Here is a 15,137-nt window from a genome sequence, read left to right on the forward strand (position 1 = left end):
AGCCCTGCAAGCAATGTGACTAATGAGTTGGTCACGGAATGATGCATTACGGAACGAGTAAAGAGACTTGCCAGCAACAAGATTGAACTAGGTATGATGATACCGACGATCGAATCTCGGGCAAGTAACATACTGATGACAAAGGGAACAACGTGTGTTGTTATGCGGTTTGATCGATAAAGATCTTCGTAGAATATGTAGGGGCCAATATGAGCATCCAGGTTTCGCTATTGATTATTGACTGGAGATGTGCCTCGGTCATGTCTACATAGTTCTCGAACCCGTAGGGTCCGCACGCTTAACGTTTGATGACGATTTGTATTATGAGTTATGTGCTTTGATGATCGAAGTTTGTTCGGAGTCCCAGATGAGATCACGGACATGATGAGGAGTCTCGAAATGGTCGAGACGTAAAGATCGATATATTGGAAGGCTATATTTGGACATCGGAAAGGTTCTAAGTGGTTCGAGTATTTTTCGGAGTACCAGAGAGCTACGGGAATTCGTCGGGGGAAGTATTGAGCCTTCATGGGCCTTGGTGGAAAGGAGAGAAGGGCCACAAGGGGAGGCCGCGCGCCCCCATGGGCTGGTCTGAATTAGACTAGGGAGGGAGCGACGCCCCCCTCTTTCCTTCTCCCTCTCCTACTCCTTCCCTCTCTCCCCTCTTGGAAAAGGATGGGGACTCCAACTATGATTGGGAATCCTAGTTGGAATCCCCCTATAGGCACGCCCCTCCTAGGCCGGCCTCCTCTCCCCCCTCCTTTATATACGTGGGCAGGGGGCACCCCAAAGACACAAGTTGATCTTTTAGCCGTATGCGGTGCCCCCCTCCACAGTTACACACCTCGGTTATATCGTTGTAGTGCTTAGGCGAAGCCCTGCGTCGGTAGCTTCATCATCACCGTCACCACGCCGTCGTGCTGACGGAACCCTCCCTCGGCCTCAACTGGATCAAGAGTTCTAGGGACGTCATCGAGCTGAACGTGTGCTGATCGCGGAGGTGCCGTGCGTTCGGTACTTGGATCGGTTGGATCGCGAAGACGTTCGACTATATCAACCGCGTTACTAAACGCTTCGGCTTTCGGTATACGAGATACGAGGGTATGTAGACACACTCTCCCCTCTCGTTGTTATGCATCTTCTAGATAGATCTTGCGTGATCGTTGGTAAATTTTTTGAAATACTGTGTTTCCCGACACAAACTCCATCCATTGGTGTCACAGTCATCAAACCAGTCGACCTTATCACCTAAATAACTCCAAAGAAAAATCCAAAGTACACAGTGTGACGAATCACCTAAATTTTGAACATAGTTTAATCAGATCTTTTGCGAAATAATCAAACATGATCTAGGGAATAAGGCTGAACATTACAACAATCCTAAACATGACCTAAATTACATAGGTTTAGTGCAAGGCATGTAAATCAAACCACATTAATAAATTTCTTCAACTACAATCCTTACACAGCCGACTATCACATAACCTAGACCTAAATCCTTAACCTCTGCACAAATGACATAAAAGAGCGTCTCATAAAAAATTGACCGGCTCTAATTCCTAAATCAGCGGCGATCAAAATTGCTGATCAAACTTTTACTAGATGTGGCCTTGGCCAAATCCCCACCTCGAGTGCACCTAAAACACAAGGGGATCAGATTTACTAACCGTGCCCAGGTGTTTTATCTTCACATTGACAATGGTGAGCATCAACCGTTTGATGTAGTCTTCAGCTCGCCAAGATCATCACAAGTCACCGGCATTGTTGCCGTCACCGCCATGATGAGAGAGGAGAGGAAAACCAAAGTGTCGGGTGTGATCAATTGAAGACTAAATCAATGTGAGGTCCTTTTCGCAGAAGCATATGTAAACACCCTCCTTTGTCCATGTCAACGCCAACGTAGCAGATTTTTATCCTGCTTGGATGCATTTGCAATTTTATGGCCTCCTGTTATGGTTTTGCAGGTTCATGTACTAAAGTGTAATTTTTTTGAACTGCTAAATGGTGTTCTTTTTTTTGAACTGCTAAATGGTGCATTTCGCCAAGCCCCCCCTCGAAATTTCAGAGTTCCCGCTGGGCTGCCGATTCGAACCAAACAGGAAACTTCCAGACAAATTCAATTCCCCATCGCCATCTCACATCCCCGTTCCCGACGCCGCCGCCTCCGACGACGACTCCGGCGACGGCCGCATTTCCGGGGAGATATACGCATGGACTCTCCGACGCACATCCCCGCCGCCGCCGGATCCGGTGAGGCACCTCTCTCTCTCTCCCTCTGCGCGCGCGCGATTTGATTCAGTTATCCAATGGGGATCTTGGTTGGTGGGGGACCTAGGACCTAGATTTTGCGTCCGCGTGCTTCTCCACCGTTTTTAGCGCAACCAAATTTCCCTCCAGGTTTTACTTGGTCCAAGCTGCTGTTATTGTGCGTCCATCTGTACTGCTTCACGCCATTCAGCGATGAATTCATTGGTAGTAATTCTAGATTTCTGATTTGGCACAGATTCTCCTCCGCTCCCTGAAACTTGTGACAAAGAGAATATCTATCAAGACCGCGGCATTGTCTCCGATTGCCCGATGCTGCACAGGGAGGGGACTGTCTCTACAAAGAGGAAAAAGAAGCCTGGCGGGTTTAACCTCAGGAAGAGCATAGCATGGAACCCTGCTTTCTTCACTGAAGAAGGTTCGGTAGTTTTTTTTGCAGATCTTCATGTCAGACTGGGCTGGAGCTAACGGTTTTGTAAAATTCGCAGGTGTTTTAGATAACATGGAGCTTTCTGTGCTCAGTGGCTCACAAATGAAGGCAAACAGGAGCCCTGGCTCAGGGGTTGGTGGTATCGTTTCCCCATTGTGTAGGTATGGGAGATCCGACTCATCCGTACTGAAGGAAGTCGTGGAGAACTCTCATGGAAAATTGCTTGTGAAGTATCGAAGCGCCGAAAACAAGGGAAGGAAATTGTTTTCTCCTGCAAAAAATTCTGAGCGGCATGAACAGAGAGAACTTCCGGTCAGTTCGCCACTAAGCGCATAGTTCACTTGTGGTAGTGGTGGACACTAATAATCATGCAATAACATTGCTCTTTCTGACCAATTGCAGGGAAAGCAGGATAAGAAGTCAGCACGAAGCATTCAAAATTCAATACCGCGGTCACCAGCAGGATATGCATATCCTTTGTCAAGTTTTAAGATAATTGGACAATCTTAGTTTTTTGTTACCACTTACCATCAGTAGGTTTAACTTATCGCCAATACTGCTGTATGACGTTTTCTTGATACCTATAAATACTGTTAGTCTTAACGTAGTTATACACAGAAGAAGGTGCCCAACTCAAACACTACAGTTCAAATGACAAGAACACCAAAAAAGTCATTTCAACCTTCTATTCCCACGGTCCCTAGAAGTACCTCATCCGCAGCAAATATTTCCAAACCAAGCACAAAGCTACCTCCAGGTATTCTTGTGTATATGTTTTTTTTAAAGAAGCTTAGTCGTGTGAACTCAGCGAATATTTTTACCTAAACCCCAGGCTCCATTTAACTTACATTATTGCATTCTTGTATGTTACTACCAACTGGCTAACTCATCACACTGCTAATTTTCAGTTAAAGCCGAGCACCCAAATAAAATGGAGGCACTCCCGCTTAAATCGAAGATTAAGCCTACACCTTTGACTAAATCCTCTGGATCTACCACAGAGAAAGATGTGGTGAGTGCTTGCACCAGTTACCATTTTAATATGGGAAAATTTCTATGCACGACTGATATTTCAAGCAATGTCAGTTCTATTCCTAAATTTTCGTCACTCCATCAGATTCAAAAAGTCTAAAATGTATGCTACTGTAAGTATTTGAAAATGTGGATGTTTACAGCCTAAAATTTTGAATTGTAAGCACCTCATTCTACATACATATTGCATTTCCTGATTTTAGAATCCATGGCTTTAGATTTACAGATCTTGATTTATCTCAGATATTTACTACTCCCTCTGATCCATATTAATTTTAGTATAAGTACAACTTGAACTAAATCAGAGACAATTAACATGGATCGGAGGGAGTATAAGATTCGTTTAGTCATTTGAGGTGATATTCAGTTGAATATGGCATCTGGCATCCTTTGCAAGAGAAAAATGGCATATAGATTAAAAATTTCAAATATTAATCTTACCCAAGGAGACAAAACTTAGTGCTGACCTGGCTTTTAGAATTTCAAGTGTTACATAATGAAGTTCACATCACCATTTGGAAAATTTGTCTGCAGTCATATTTGCAGTAATGAAGCATACCTATTTTTTTTGCAGGCGCCTCTTGTTACAGCCACCCATGAACAAGGGAGTAGTTCTAGAAACTGTTCAAGTTTCTCAACATATTCACAAAATAGTCCCTCCAGTTTTGTTGGTGTACCTGCATCAACTTTTGCTAAGCCATCAGCACTTCGCATGCCTTCACCTTCAGTTGGTTTTTTCTCTCAGGTAGACTGTTACACTCTTCCATACCTAGTAACATGTGATAGTTTTACATCTACATCTTTTTAAGAATACATATCTTTTTTCTTCTGTGATTCAGTTCACTGGTGTTGTTTATAGTTCTCTCCGTTGCATGGTCTTTGAGTCGCTGATTAGTCGCTGTATAGTCGCCGACTAATCGCCAAGTCGTTTTCTAAAAATCAGGGCGATTCGTGACTATACAGCGACTTATGGCGACTATACAGCGACTTGGGTCGACTAATCGCCGAGCCGCTGGGCTGGCGGCGACTTGACTAGTCGCGACTCAAACACCATGCTCCGTTGTATGCAAATAGTGCGATTATTCTACAGCTGCTTTGAGTAATAAATACTTAAATAAACATGTGATTCTATGTGATGTTCTTATCTGCATACCACCAAGCTTTGCAAAACAGTTCCCTGCAAACGTATGAAAGATAATGGTGCTGATATCCTAATTTTTGTGGAAGGTATTTCCTTTTTTTTCGATAAAGGGTGGATTTTATTGGCTCAAAATGGAGCATCAAGAGGACACAAACACAATGAGCACACACCCGGCCTCTGCATAGTTAGGATGCACACAGCCAACACCGACGCACGCACATAAAAACATGCAGGCAAATAGAAAAGTCATATAAGAGTATAAGACCAAAGCTATGCATAGGTGATGAAAAAAGAAAAGCCCAAAGCGATTGGCAAACTACAACAATGACCATATCCACACCAACCATCTCATGACACCAAAAGGACGACAAGGTTCTTCAACAACAATGACTTCAGAAAAGGAGCGACGCTCAAGCGCTGTCGTCACCGGTTCCAACCACTCAAGGCTAGAATCTAGGTTTTCACCCGAAAGAACCAGTCCGAGCATATCCGAGCAATGCCTTCAACAAGGTAATGGCATAAAAACATTGTCATTGCCTAGGCTTTCACTTGGGAACTCGAGACCGGGTGCTTGAGTATTGTCGCCACCACTTTTCCGCGATCTCAGCAGCTACATGCGATGAGGATCGCCGCCGCTGCACAACCATCCCTCTGCGTCAAGCTGTCGTCCATAGTTTGCTTCTCCCCGCCGAAGTCAACCACCGGATCTAGAGAGAGGAACCCTCATGAAGACCTTTCGGTGGTCACCACAATCCTTAGCTAGTCCGCCGCCGCATGCCGGAGTGGTTGCCATAAGGACCAAAACCGATGAAGGAAAACATAACCGCCAACTAGGCAACTACCACCTCGCCGGAGAGTACCCTGTCTAGGCCCATCTGCCCAGGGGCCGACATGGCCGGATCGGGAGCACCGAAGGCAGATCAACATCGCCCGTGCGGAGCGCAGTCGCCGCTAGATCAGGAGCGCACTGCCGCTAGATCGTCGCCGCGCCTCTCGCCGTCCGGCGGCTGCAGCCCGACCTTTGTCTCAGACCGCTGCCATGGATGAAAGGTGAAGGTATTTCCTTAGCATACATGTAGAATGGTTTAATCATTAGTAGTTATTCTATATGGAGTTTTATATGAAAGTTGCTTGAAACAAGAGATGATCATGCTACAGACGCTACTTATAATTTTTCCATAAAACGAAACTCAAGCAATCGCCTGGTGGTCTTGTTTGTAGAAGAATGACTGAGGCAGGCGGTCTGTGAAATAAAAGTTCTGTCCAACGGGAGTCAAACCCTCGTGGTTGAGTTGGTGCTCACGCACCGCCCGCGAACTGGGTGACGCCCAGTTGTCACTAATAATTTCCGTAGGCAGCACTTAACTACGTAGGGATGCTCAGTACTGATTCTAATGGTGCTGTTTGGTCCAACTGTTAGAATGTGAAAGGCAAGAAACCTATAGTTGTGAATGCTGTTGGAACGAGCCAGCAGTTTAGTTCTGATATATTTCCGTGCCCCAAATGGATCCCATCAATTGAAGGCTGGATGAACATCAATGGGGACAGCTCGTTTGTTGCCACAATGAGAGAAGCCACTGTGTGCTGTTCTCCATGACCACCAAGGGAATGTGATTGAAGCAGCCGGGTGTGTCACGGAGAGATGTCATGATGCCGAGGAAGCTGAAGCTCTGGTGTGCCTGGAGAGAGCTCTACTCGGCACGAGTCGCGCTGTTATGCCCATCACCACTGAAAGCTGCAGCCGAGTTGTCTCGGCTCTGAAGAATGGATGCCAGGACATGTCAAGGCTGGTTGCTATTTATAGTTATATTCGGTGCGAAGTTTCATCTCGTGCCGATTGTAGCTTTGTCCAGATCAGAAGAGGTCAAAACCTTGTAGCCCATGAGATTGCTTCTTATGTGCGTCAGACCAGATTGCTACAGACTGTATTCTCCCTGTTATAGTTTCTGAATAAATACCTCTTTTGCCCTCAAAAATATAAAAATAAACATAATTATATGTCTCTAAGATAGTACACGTTTAGTTTCTCTTCTTTGATTAATTTAGTTTCCAAGTTTTCTTGCCTTTGAACTTCTGAAATCTGTTGGCTTGCCTTTGTCACTTAAATTCTTATTTTTTTGAGATGGCTTTTTTGTGTTTCATTAAAACTTTATTTCTTGAACATCGTCAAAACTTCACTGGTTGACTGTTTTTTTTTTCCATTTCAGGGAAAGGCTCTTGTGTCACATGATGCTGCTGCTCAAGGAAATACATCATCACTTGTAAAGCCTCCTAGATATAAGCAGCCGGAGTACCTAAAAAGCAGACTCTATCAGGCTTCTGTGCTGAATGGTGATACTGCTCAAGCAAATGGGCAGATCTGCTTTACTAGAAATACTTCATCACTTGTAAAGCCTCCTAAATATAAGCAGTCTGAGGATTTAAAAAGCAGACACAGTCTAACACCGCAGCTGCCAATCAATTGCCCTGCGGCTTCGAAGCCTCTTGTGCATCCTATAACCAATGAGAACACTCTCAACACTTTGGTCTCTTCATTACCTGTTCTAGAGCATGCTAATGTGTGTTCTGGGAAAGATTCCTTGTCAAAAGGTACAATAACATGCTCAGCATATTCAGGAAATGCAAATAATCAACCAACGCAGAAGGTTGATTGCTCGTCTGCTGGAAGTGGAGATACTACACCGTCATCGAGTTCAGAAAAAAATGGCGCTTCCAGAAATGGCGCGCTAAATGCATATAGCGTTTCATCACATGTTGAAGAAACGGGCATTATAAACAGAACTGGACCTAATAAGGATCCCCACTCTCTTAGAGCTATTTGCTCCTCAATCACTGAGCATGGCGAGGATTCCTGTTCTCATGAACCCATTGGCTCCTCAATGAACCCTATTGCTGCGATTAGATTGTCATCTTCTTACATTTCTTCTCAAGTGTGCACCCTTAATGATCTCAATTGTCAAAGCAAGTCAAACAGTAGTGCTTGTTTAGCAATTGACTTGAAAAATTCTCTTGCTGGAGAGAAAACGCTCGCAGTTTCTTTGTCAGAAGACAACAGTTGCACTCCAGGTCCTGACTTCTTGCGTGAGTTTGATTCCCAGAATCAACAGAATGCTGAATGTTCCACTCTAAGGAAATCAGTAGAGTCTACAACATCTGCAGATCAGGTGCCACAATTCGGTAATCCACTTGATACAGAACCAGCTTCATCTGACAGCACAACAGATTTGCATGGTTCTTTGTGTAATGAAGCGGAGCCTAATTCAGCAGAAGAACCAAGTACTGATGGTGGAGCGGAGTTTGACTCAGATAGTCCACCAATTGGCAATGAACTTCAGCTGTTAATAGAGTGTGACCATGACCATGATTATAGGAGTACAGAATCCTCCCCTATACAGGTAGCAGCACATATGCCTTGTGCTGATTTTAGTGATTCGAAAGAAGTCTGCAAGACAGAAACACATGATTCATTGGCAGTGGGAAGACGGCCTGCTTTGTTGGACGAACCCAATACTGAAGATGATATGGATCTTGACTCAGATAGTCCACTGGTTGGCAAGGAAGAGGTGATAATAGGGTGTGAGAGTGACCATGATTATAGAAGTACAGAATGTTCCCCTATGGAACCAGCAGTACCTGTGCCTTGTATTGATCTTAGCGATTTAGAAGAAGTCACACTTGACTGTAAGACAGAAACACATGATTCTTTGGCAGTGGAAAGACGGTCTGCTTTATTGGAAGAACCAAATGCTGAAGACGATATGGATCTTGACACAAATGAGTTGTCAGCTCTAGAGGATGCATCACCTATAGGGTATGCCTGCACCAAGTATATGAATGCATAAAGTTAACTGGCTTCAATTGCATAGCGCATTGATTGTGTCTTGTTCTTATCTTTTGCAGAAAGAACAAGGCGGCGCACAAATCAGGCGCAAATACCATCCTTAAAGATCATCTAAAACAACTGGTACCATTTTCGGAAGAATGGCTTGCTGCCATGGAGGCTTGTGGGGAGGTCAGTTTACTTGAACACCACTGCATTTCAAACCTGGCATTCATATGAATTTAGTTCAGGTGGTTATCTTAATTCTGTACATGTGATGTTCTATATACAGCTGTAATGTGCCAGATCTCTCCCCACCCTTGAGCGACCAACATAACTCTTTAGTTTTATAGTCCTGCTTCTGTATATTAGTTATGATGAATCCGATGAAGCATCTGCATGCCATATACTCCCTCTGTAAACTAATATAAGAGTGTTTAGATAACTAAATTAGTGATCTAACGCTCTTATATTAGTTTACGGAGGGAGTAACTGGCAGTTACAAGTTTCATCGAATATATCACTATTTTCAGCACGATGTTTTTACCTGATGGGTAAATGAAATACATTTTAACAGGAAGTTCTGGAACAGAAGAGTGGAGCTGTGCAAAATTCTCCTACGGACAAATCTACCCCAGAACCCAGTCCGTGGTCACCGGTACGTAATTGCAAATATGGAACTCATCTTCCCTAAACATGCATCAAGTGTCGCTTTAATATTTCCATACTCCTTAGCTTTAGAGAGTGTACATGCAATGAATCTTTACAGAACTTGCAGTGCTTTGTATAGTTCTTATAAGAAATTCCATTCTTTTCTTTTCTTTTCTTTCTGAGGAGAGAAGCAAATGCACTGGTTAGGATCAGTGGATGCACTTTTCGTTGCATTTCTTGTGACTTTGTTCAAGAGATTTTGCATGTGTCTTTGTAGGTTAAACGCAAAGTTCAAGATGTCGGTCCATTTGACTGTACCAAGTACTCCAAAAGCGTTCGAACATCTGACACGCCTTAACCTGCACTTCACCTTCTCTTGAGGTACCATCAGGGAGCAGACACGCTGTACAAAGTCACGCAGAGCTCAGCTCGGAGTGTTGTCACTCCTGTGATCTACCACTGGATCTTATTTTGTCCAATCCAACAGCCTCGTTGAAGTGCTTTTGTTGTCCAATCCAACAATCTTATTTTGATTAAATTGTACGTATAATCAACACTGTTGACATCACACGCCACAAGCAATGCTTGTGTGGTAAATAAAGAGATAACTTCTTCTGTTTCTTCGGAATCCTCAATAAGCTACTAATTGGTGTTTGGACATTATGTCTGGCAAGGTAAAATTTCTTATGTCTGAAATCTAATAGAGCAAGCAACATTATGAGATGGAAGATTCCTTCATACAGGGTAAAATTTCCTTACTGCCATTATGCAATGATGGTTGATGATATATGATAAAACAGATAAAACAACAGCATTATGTACTGGCATCTAATAGAGCGAGCAACATCATGAGATGAAGATTCATTCATACAGGGTAAAATTTCCATACTGCCATTATGCATTGATAGTTGATGATATGAGGCAACAACAGCATTATGCACCGGCATCTCTTTGCGAGTTTGTAATTGTCAAAACTTTTGCGGGAGGAGTGAGGGATCTCTACTCTAGCTGGTCGTCGTCGTTGTCCTCGTCGCCGCCGCCGACGAGGGGCCCGATCCGCCACTCGCTGCCATAGTAGGAGTTGGGCAGGCCGAGCCAGAACTTGAATGCCTCCGCCGCGCGCTTGCGCTCCCTCCGGCGTTCCTGCCTGGCCTGCGACGCGTGCTTGCTGGTGAACATCCTCGAGTGCATCTCGATGTAGATCTTCTTGTACTTGGTCTTGTTGGGCGCGATGCCGTTCTCCTCCATGCACGCCACGATCTCCAGCGCCTTCTTGAAGAAGGCGCCGCGCACGCACACGTCCGCCAGCGCGTCCAGGAGCTCCTCGTCCGGCTTCAGCGCCGGCTTGCCGCTGCCGCTGCCGGCCTCGCACCGCTCCTTCACCTCGTTCCACAGCAGCAGCGCCTCCCCGGGCTTTCGGGCGACGGCGATCCCCTTGGCCAGGCTGCCGTACGTCGCCACGTCCGGCTGCACGCCGCTCTCCTTCATCCTCTCCACCGTCTGCTTCGCCGTCTCCAGCATCCCTTGCTGGCAGTACCCTTCCACCAGCATGTTCCACGCCGGCCTGTCCACCGTCACCCTCGGGTCCTTCTCCATCTCCTCGAACACCTTGTGCGCCACCTTGGGCTGCCCCGACGCCGCGAACGCCTTCATCAGCGTCGTGTAGCTCACCGTCGACGGCGCCACCCCGCGCGTCCGCATCTCGTTGAACAGGGCCAGCGCGCCGGCGCTGTCGTCCATCAGGACGCACCCGTCGATGAGGGTGTTGTACGTCACCACGTCGGCCTCGATGCCGGCCTCCGTCGTCATCTCCTCCAAGAGCTCCCTTGCCCTGCTCATCTGTAGCTGCTGGCAGTACCCCTTGATGAGCACGTTGTACGTCACCCGGCTCGCCGGGACCCCTGCTCTCGCCATCTCGTCGAGCACGGCGTGCGCGCGCTCCATGTCGCCGGCAGCCGCGAGGGTCGAGACCACCGTCGTGTACGTGACGTGGTCTGGCCGGCTCGCCGGCATCGTCTCCCCCTCCCGCCGCATGGCGCGCGCCATGGTCACCACGTCGTCCACGCGCCCGGCGTTCATGTACCCCTTCATCAGCGTGGTGTACACCCTCGAGTTGGGTGGGTACGTTTTCGACAGCAACGGCGCATCGGTGCCTTCCTCCGGCTTTGGTCCGACGATGTCCTCGAGCACGTCGCTGTGCTCGTCGACGACGATAGCAATGCCCTTCTCGTCGTTTCCTTCCACTGCGACATGCCTCAGCAGGAGGCAGACGTCGCTGCGGCCGTCCCGCATGGCCTGCACTATCCTCTCCGCCGTGGGGATGTCGCCGAAGCCGACGTAGGCGGCGACGAGGGAGTGGAAGGTGGTGGCGCAGGGGGCGAGGCCGGAGGAGAGTATCCGCTCGAGCACGCGCGCGACGAGGTCCCGGCGTCCGGCGCGCGCGCACATCTTGATGGCGACGTTGTAGGTGAGGGCGTCAGGGGCCGCGCCAGGCCAGCTGCGCATCTCGTCGAACAGCTGGCGGAAGCGGCGGCAGTCGCTGGCGTCGGCGCAGGCGCTGAGCGCGGCGTTGAACGCGGCCGTGTCGGGGAGCGCGAAGGACGCCGAGCTGGAGTCCGGAGCGCGGCGGAGGTGGTGGAGAACGGCGTCGAAGAGGCGGAGCGCGTGGGCGGGGCGGAGACGGGAGATGGCGGCTGTGTAGGCGCGGCGGTCGGGGAGAAGGCCACGGCGGAGCATGGAGAGGAGGAGGGAGTAGGCGAGGCGGGCGCTGCCGGAGCGGGCCGCGGCGGAGGCGGCGAGGGAGAGGGAGTTGGCGTCGAGGAGGTTGAGGCCGCCCTGGGCGCGGAGGCGGTGCAGCAGGCCCGCGGCGCGGGAGAAGGTGTGGGAGGATGTGGACCTGTAGGAGAGCTGCGCGAGGAGGCGGGAGGCCGCGGTGGGGGACTCGGGGAGGGAGGGGGAGGCGGCGAAGAGGCGGTAGGCGGCGTCCGTTTCTCCGGCGCGGAGGAGAGCAAGGAGGGCGTCATCGTCTTCGTGGGTAGTAGAGAGCGGTGGGGCGGGAGAAATGGCCGAGTGGAGGGTGTGGTGGTTGCGCCAGGAAGTGGAGGAGGTGGCGGTGGCCGGCGAGAATGGCGGTGGCGCGGGGAAAGGGGCAGTCGGAGGGCGGGGCTGGGGCTGGAGGCGGGGCTTGCCGTGCCCGTGCAGCATGATGGATGCGCCGCTCTGCTCTGCACAGGGGTGGGGAGGAGAAGAGGAGAGGGAGGGGATGACGCTGACGTGTTAAACTGTGAGTGTCTCAGACTCGAATGCAAAATCCTTTCTTCTTTTGTTTCTGCATGTGGAGCCTCTCCCAAATCGTGGACGAACCTGTACCAAGCTAGCTAACTTGGCCTAGTATCATTCACAGCCCAATGACTCACTACGAGCATTTATAGGCTCTTGACGAATCCGGCTCCTCAAACATCAAGGGACGCGACCAGGCGTGTCCAATCATACCTTATATTTGATGCTATGCATTCAAGTACATCATATTTCATTTTCTACATCCATAAAAATCATATAAAAAAATCCTTCATATTTTGGACATCACGTTAGCCTAACTCCGCTTCGTCGTCGGGGATGTCCATGGCGTCGGTGCCGGGCGTCGGGTAGATGCTAGAGCATATCTCTCTAATGGTTTTGATGATTGATGACAATATTATTTGCGGACTAACCATGTGCATTGAGCATTTCAGATACTCTCACATATGTATGAGAACCCGGAATTAACTTCCAGACCCTCCTGTGTATATTTGTTCACTCTGTGCGCTCGGTTTATTCGGTTTATATGGTTCGGTTTATACGGTTTTTTGGTTTGTATGGTATTAATACTTCGATAAATACGGTATGAAATTAAAATACGGTTCGGTTTCGGTATATACCAAATTGTTTCGGTATGGTTTCGGTATATACCATAATAACCAAAGTTGACGCGAATTTGAAAATGATGTAAATAATTTACAAATTTATGACTCAAAACACATATTGTTTTACACAAATAGTACATAACTATATATATAAGTATATACGCATGCATTAATTCATCTGTTGATGGTTATCGACGTGCTTAGCATTTTAAAAAGAGAAAAATGACTATGTTACAAGAAAAAATTACGTGCTTAGTAGTGAATTTGACTCATGTATAAGAAAATGACAACTTGTATGGTTGTTCATCACAAGAAATATGAAATTATTGTTTACTTCCGTTTATTCGGTTAACTGTTCGGTTTTTCGGTGTATACCATAAAAACCATAGTTCAAATCGGTATGAAAAGTTCATACCATACCGAAACCAGAAACCATAAAAACTGTAAATTTGGTTCGGTTCAATTTATTTTCGGTATGGTTTTTCGGTTCGGTTTTCAAATGCACAGAGTGAATATTTGTCAACCCCATGATCATTGTTGACAACACAGCGAAATGGTATCATTGCACAATGCACAAATGTATTACAAGTTTAATAAATCTTGCCACAAGGCATGTGAGTATAGAACCACTAGAGGTCTAAACGAATAACACAAGCATCACACATACGAGTGATCATGATAAGATACTAAACTAGAATATGCTCTTAATAATAAAGAACAACTACTTAATAGCCAAATAGCCAGTAGCAATAATATTACCGACACATGCTTAAAAAAGAGATCAAACTATGCACACTAGGCATATGAGAAAGATACAACTCAACTAACATGAAAGGTAACTATCATATGCATGTGATGAACTATTGCAACAACTATAGAGCACTCATAATACTAACGTATGACAAGTTAAGCATGTATAAGCAACACTAGAATAACTATAAACATGGAGTATAATAAGGCATGAAAGGTTATTAGCATGACATGTCTCGGCTTAAGCATACCACAACTGCAACAACTAGATAAAGTAAATATGACAAGTAGACATGTATGGTCATCACAAGAGATACGGGAGTATGCTACCAATACAATACTACTCATAACTATGACATAATTTAGTTGATATCAACCAACATGACTATCAAACATGGCAATAGCACACAAGCCTACATACTAGTTATGACATGTAATCACATTGACTACGCATACAAACATGTAACCAAGTAATAATATATCATGGAATGAACAACATTAAGCAATGCACCATAGTAGCATGAATAGCAGGAACAAGATCATGGCATGCATTTCCTATCTATTACAACTTACACTTGTAAAGAAATAACATAACAACCTGGAATGATCTATAACATGAGTTTTTTTGACTATAAGATCTATAACATGAGTTGATACACCGACACACACTATGCACTCTAGTCATACAATCATAACAACATGGCATAGTATTGATCAAGCAAGAAGTTATTTAATCAAAGAAAGTATGAGATCAACAAACTACTATCATGTGAATCATCTTAATGAAGGCCAACCATATGTGCAATCACACGATAGTACATACTCGCAATGCTATAGCACATGGTAGTAGACAATCAAAACAAGCATTCTACTTGAAGTAATTGTTAACATGGCATGGTAATAAACCAATATAAATAAACACAAATGATAATTACCAGGATGTAATAAGCTAAGTTCTATGCCACAAGAATAAGCTAGTGATAGAAATGTAAACATGACCTAATGAGACCAACCATGTAATCTTGCATAACAATCATCTACAGAACAAAAGAACAACTAGGCGAAAATATGCTATGCGACAAATAACCACAATGAATTTATCGCAAACAGAAAATCATTTCATTTGACTTCTAGCATAAAGGATCA

At 46.0% G+C, this 15,137-nt stretch overlaps 2 protein-coding genes across 2 annotated transcripts; one reads left to right on the plus strand and one right to left on the minus strand.

Annotated features, from left to right (window-relative positions):
• The first annotated feature begins 2,052 nt into the window (after nucleotides 1-2,052).
• LOC119301032 lies at nucleotides 2,053-9,960 on the plus strand. The gene is made up of 11 exons (XM_037577934.1): nucleotides 2,053-2,250; nucleotides 2,504-2,683; nucleotides 2,754-3,007; nucleotides 3,098-3,165; nucleotides 3,310-3,452; nucleotides 3,604-3,707; nucleotides 4,302-4,472; nucleotides 7,076-8,679; nucleotides 8,769-8,880; nucleotides 9,266-9,346; nucleotides 9,617-9,960. The coding sequence occupies exons 1-11, from the start codon at nucleotides 2,211-2,213 to the stop codon at nucleotides 9,695-9,697; spliced, it is 2,838 nt and encodes a 945-aa protein (XP_037433831.1). The 5' UTR covers nucleotides 2,053-2,210; the 3' UTR covers nucleotides 9,698-9,960.
• A 180-nt stretch (nucleotides 9,961-10,140) lies between these two features.
• On the minus strand, nucleotides 10,141-12,712 carry LOC119301033 (pentatricopeptide repeat-containing protein At3g09650, chloroplastic-like). Its single transcript, XM_037577935.1, has one exon. It carries the CDS (start codon nucleotides 12,541-12,543, stop codon nucleotides 10,339-10,341), a length of 2,205 nt encoding a protein of 734 aa, XP_037433832.1. The 5' UTR covers nucleotides 12,544-12,712; the 3' UTR covers nucleotides 10,141-10,338.
• Between the last annotated feature and the right edge of the window lie 2,425 nt (nucleotides 12,713-15,137).

This window comes from Triticum dicoccoides, chromosome 5A, assembly GCF_002162155.2.
Source record: "Triticum dicoccoides isolate Atlit2015 ecotype Zavitan chromosome 5A, WEW_v2.0, whole genome shotgun sequence".
NCBI classification, from domain to species: domain Eukaryota; kingdom Viridiplantae; phylum Streptophyta; class Magnoliopsida; order Poales; family Poaceae; genus Triticum; species Triticum dicoccoides.

Bases quoted from the DNA above. Each gene is read 5' to 3' on its own strand.
- LOC119301032 (XM_037577934.1), top strand. From the start codon at position 2,211: ATGGACTCTCCGACGCACATCCCCGCCGCCGCCGGATCCG. The intron at 4,473-7,075 runs GTAGACTGTTAC...TTTCCATTTCAG, and splicing joins CAGTTGGTTTTTTCTCTCAG to GGAAAGGCTCTTGTGTCACA. The intron at 9,347-9,616 runs GTACGTAATTGC...GTGTCTTTGTAG, and splicing joins AACCCAGTCCGTGGTCACCG to GTTAAACGCAAAGTTCAAGA.
- LOC119301033 (XM_037577935.1), bottom strand. From the start codon at position 12,543: ATGCTGCACGGGCACGGCAAGCCCCGCCTCCAGCCCCAGCCCCGCCCT.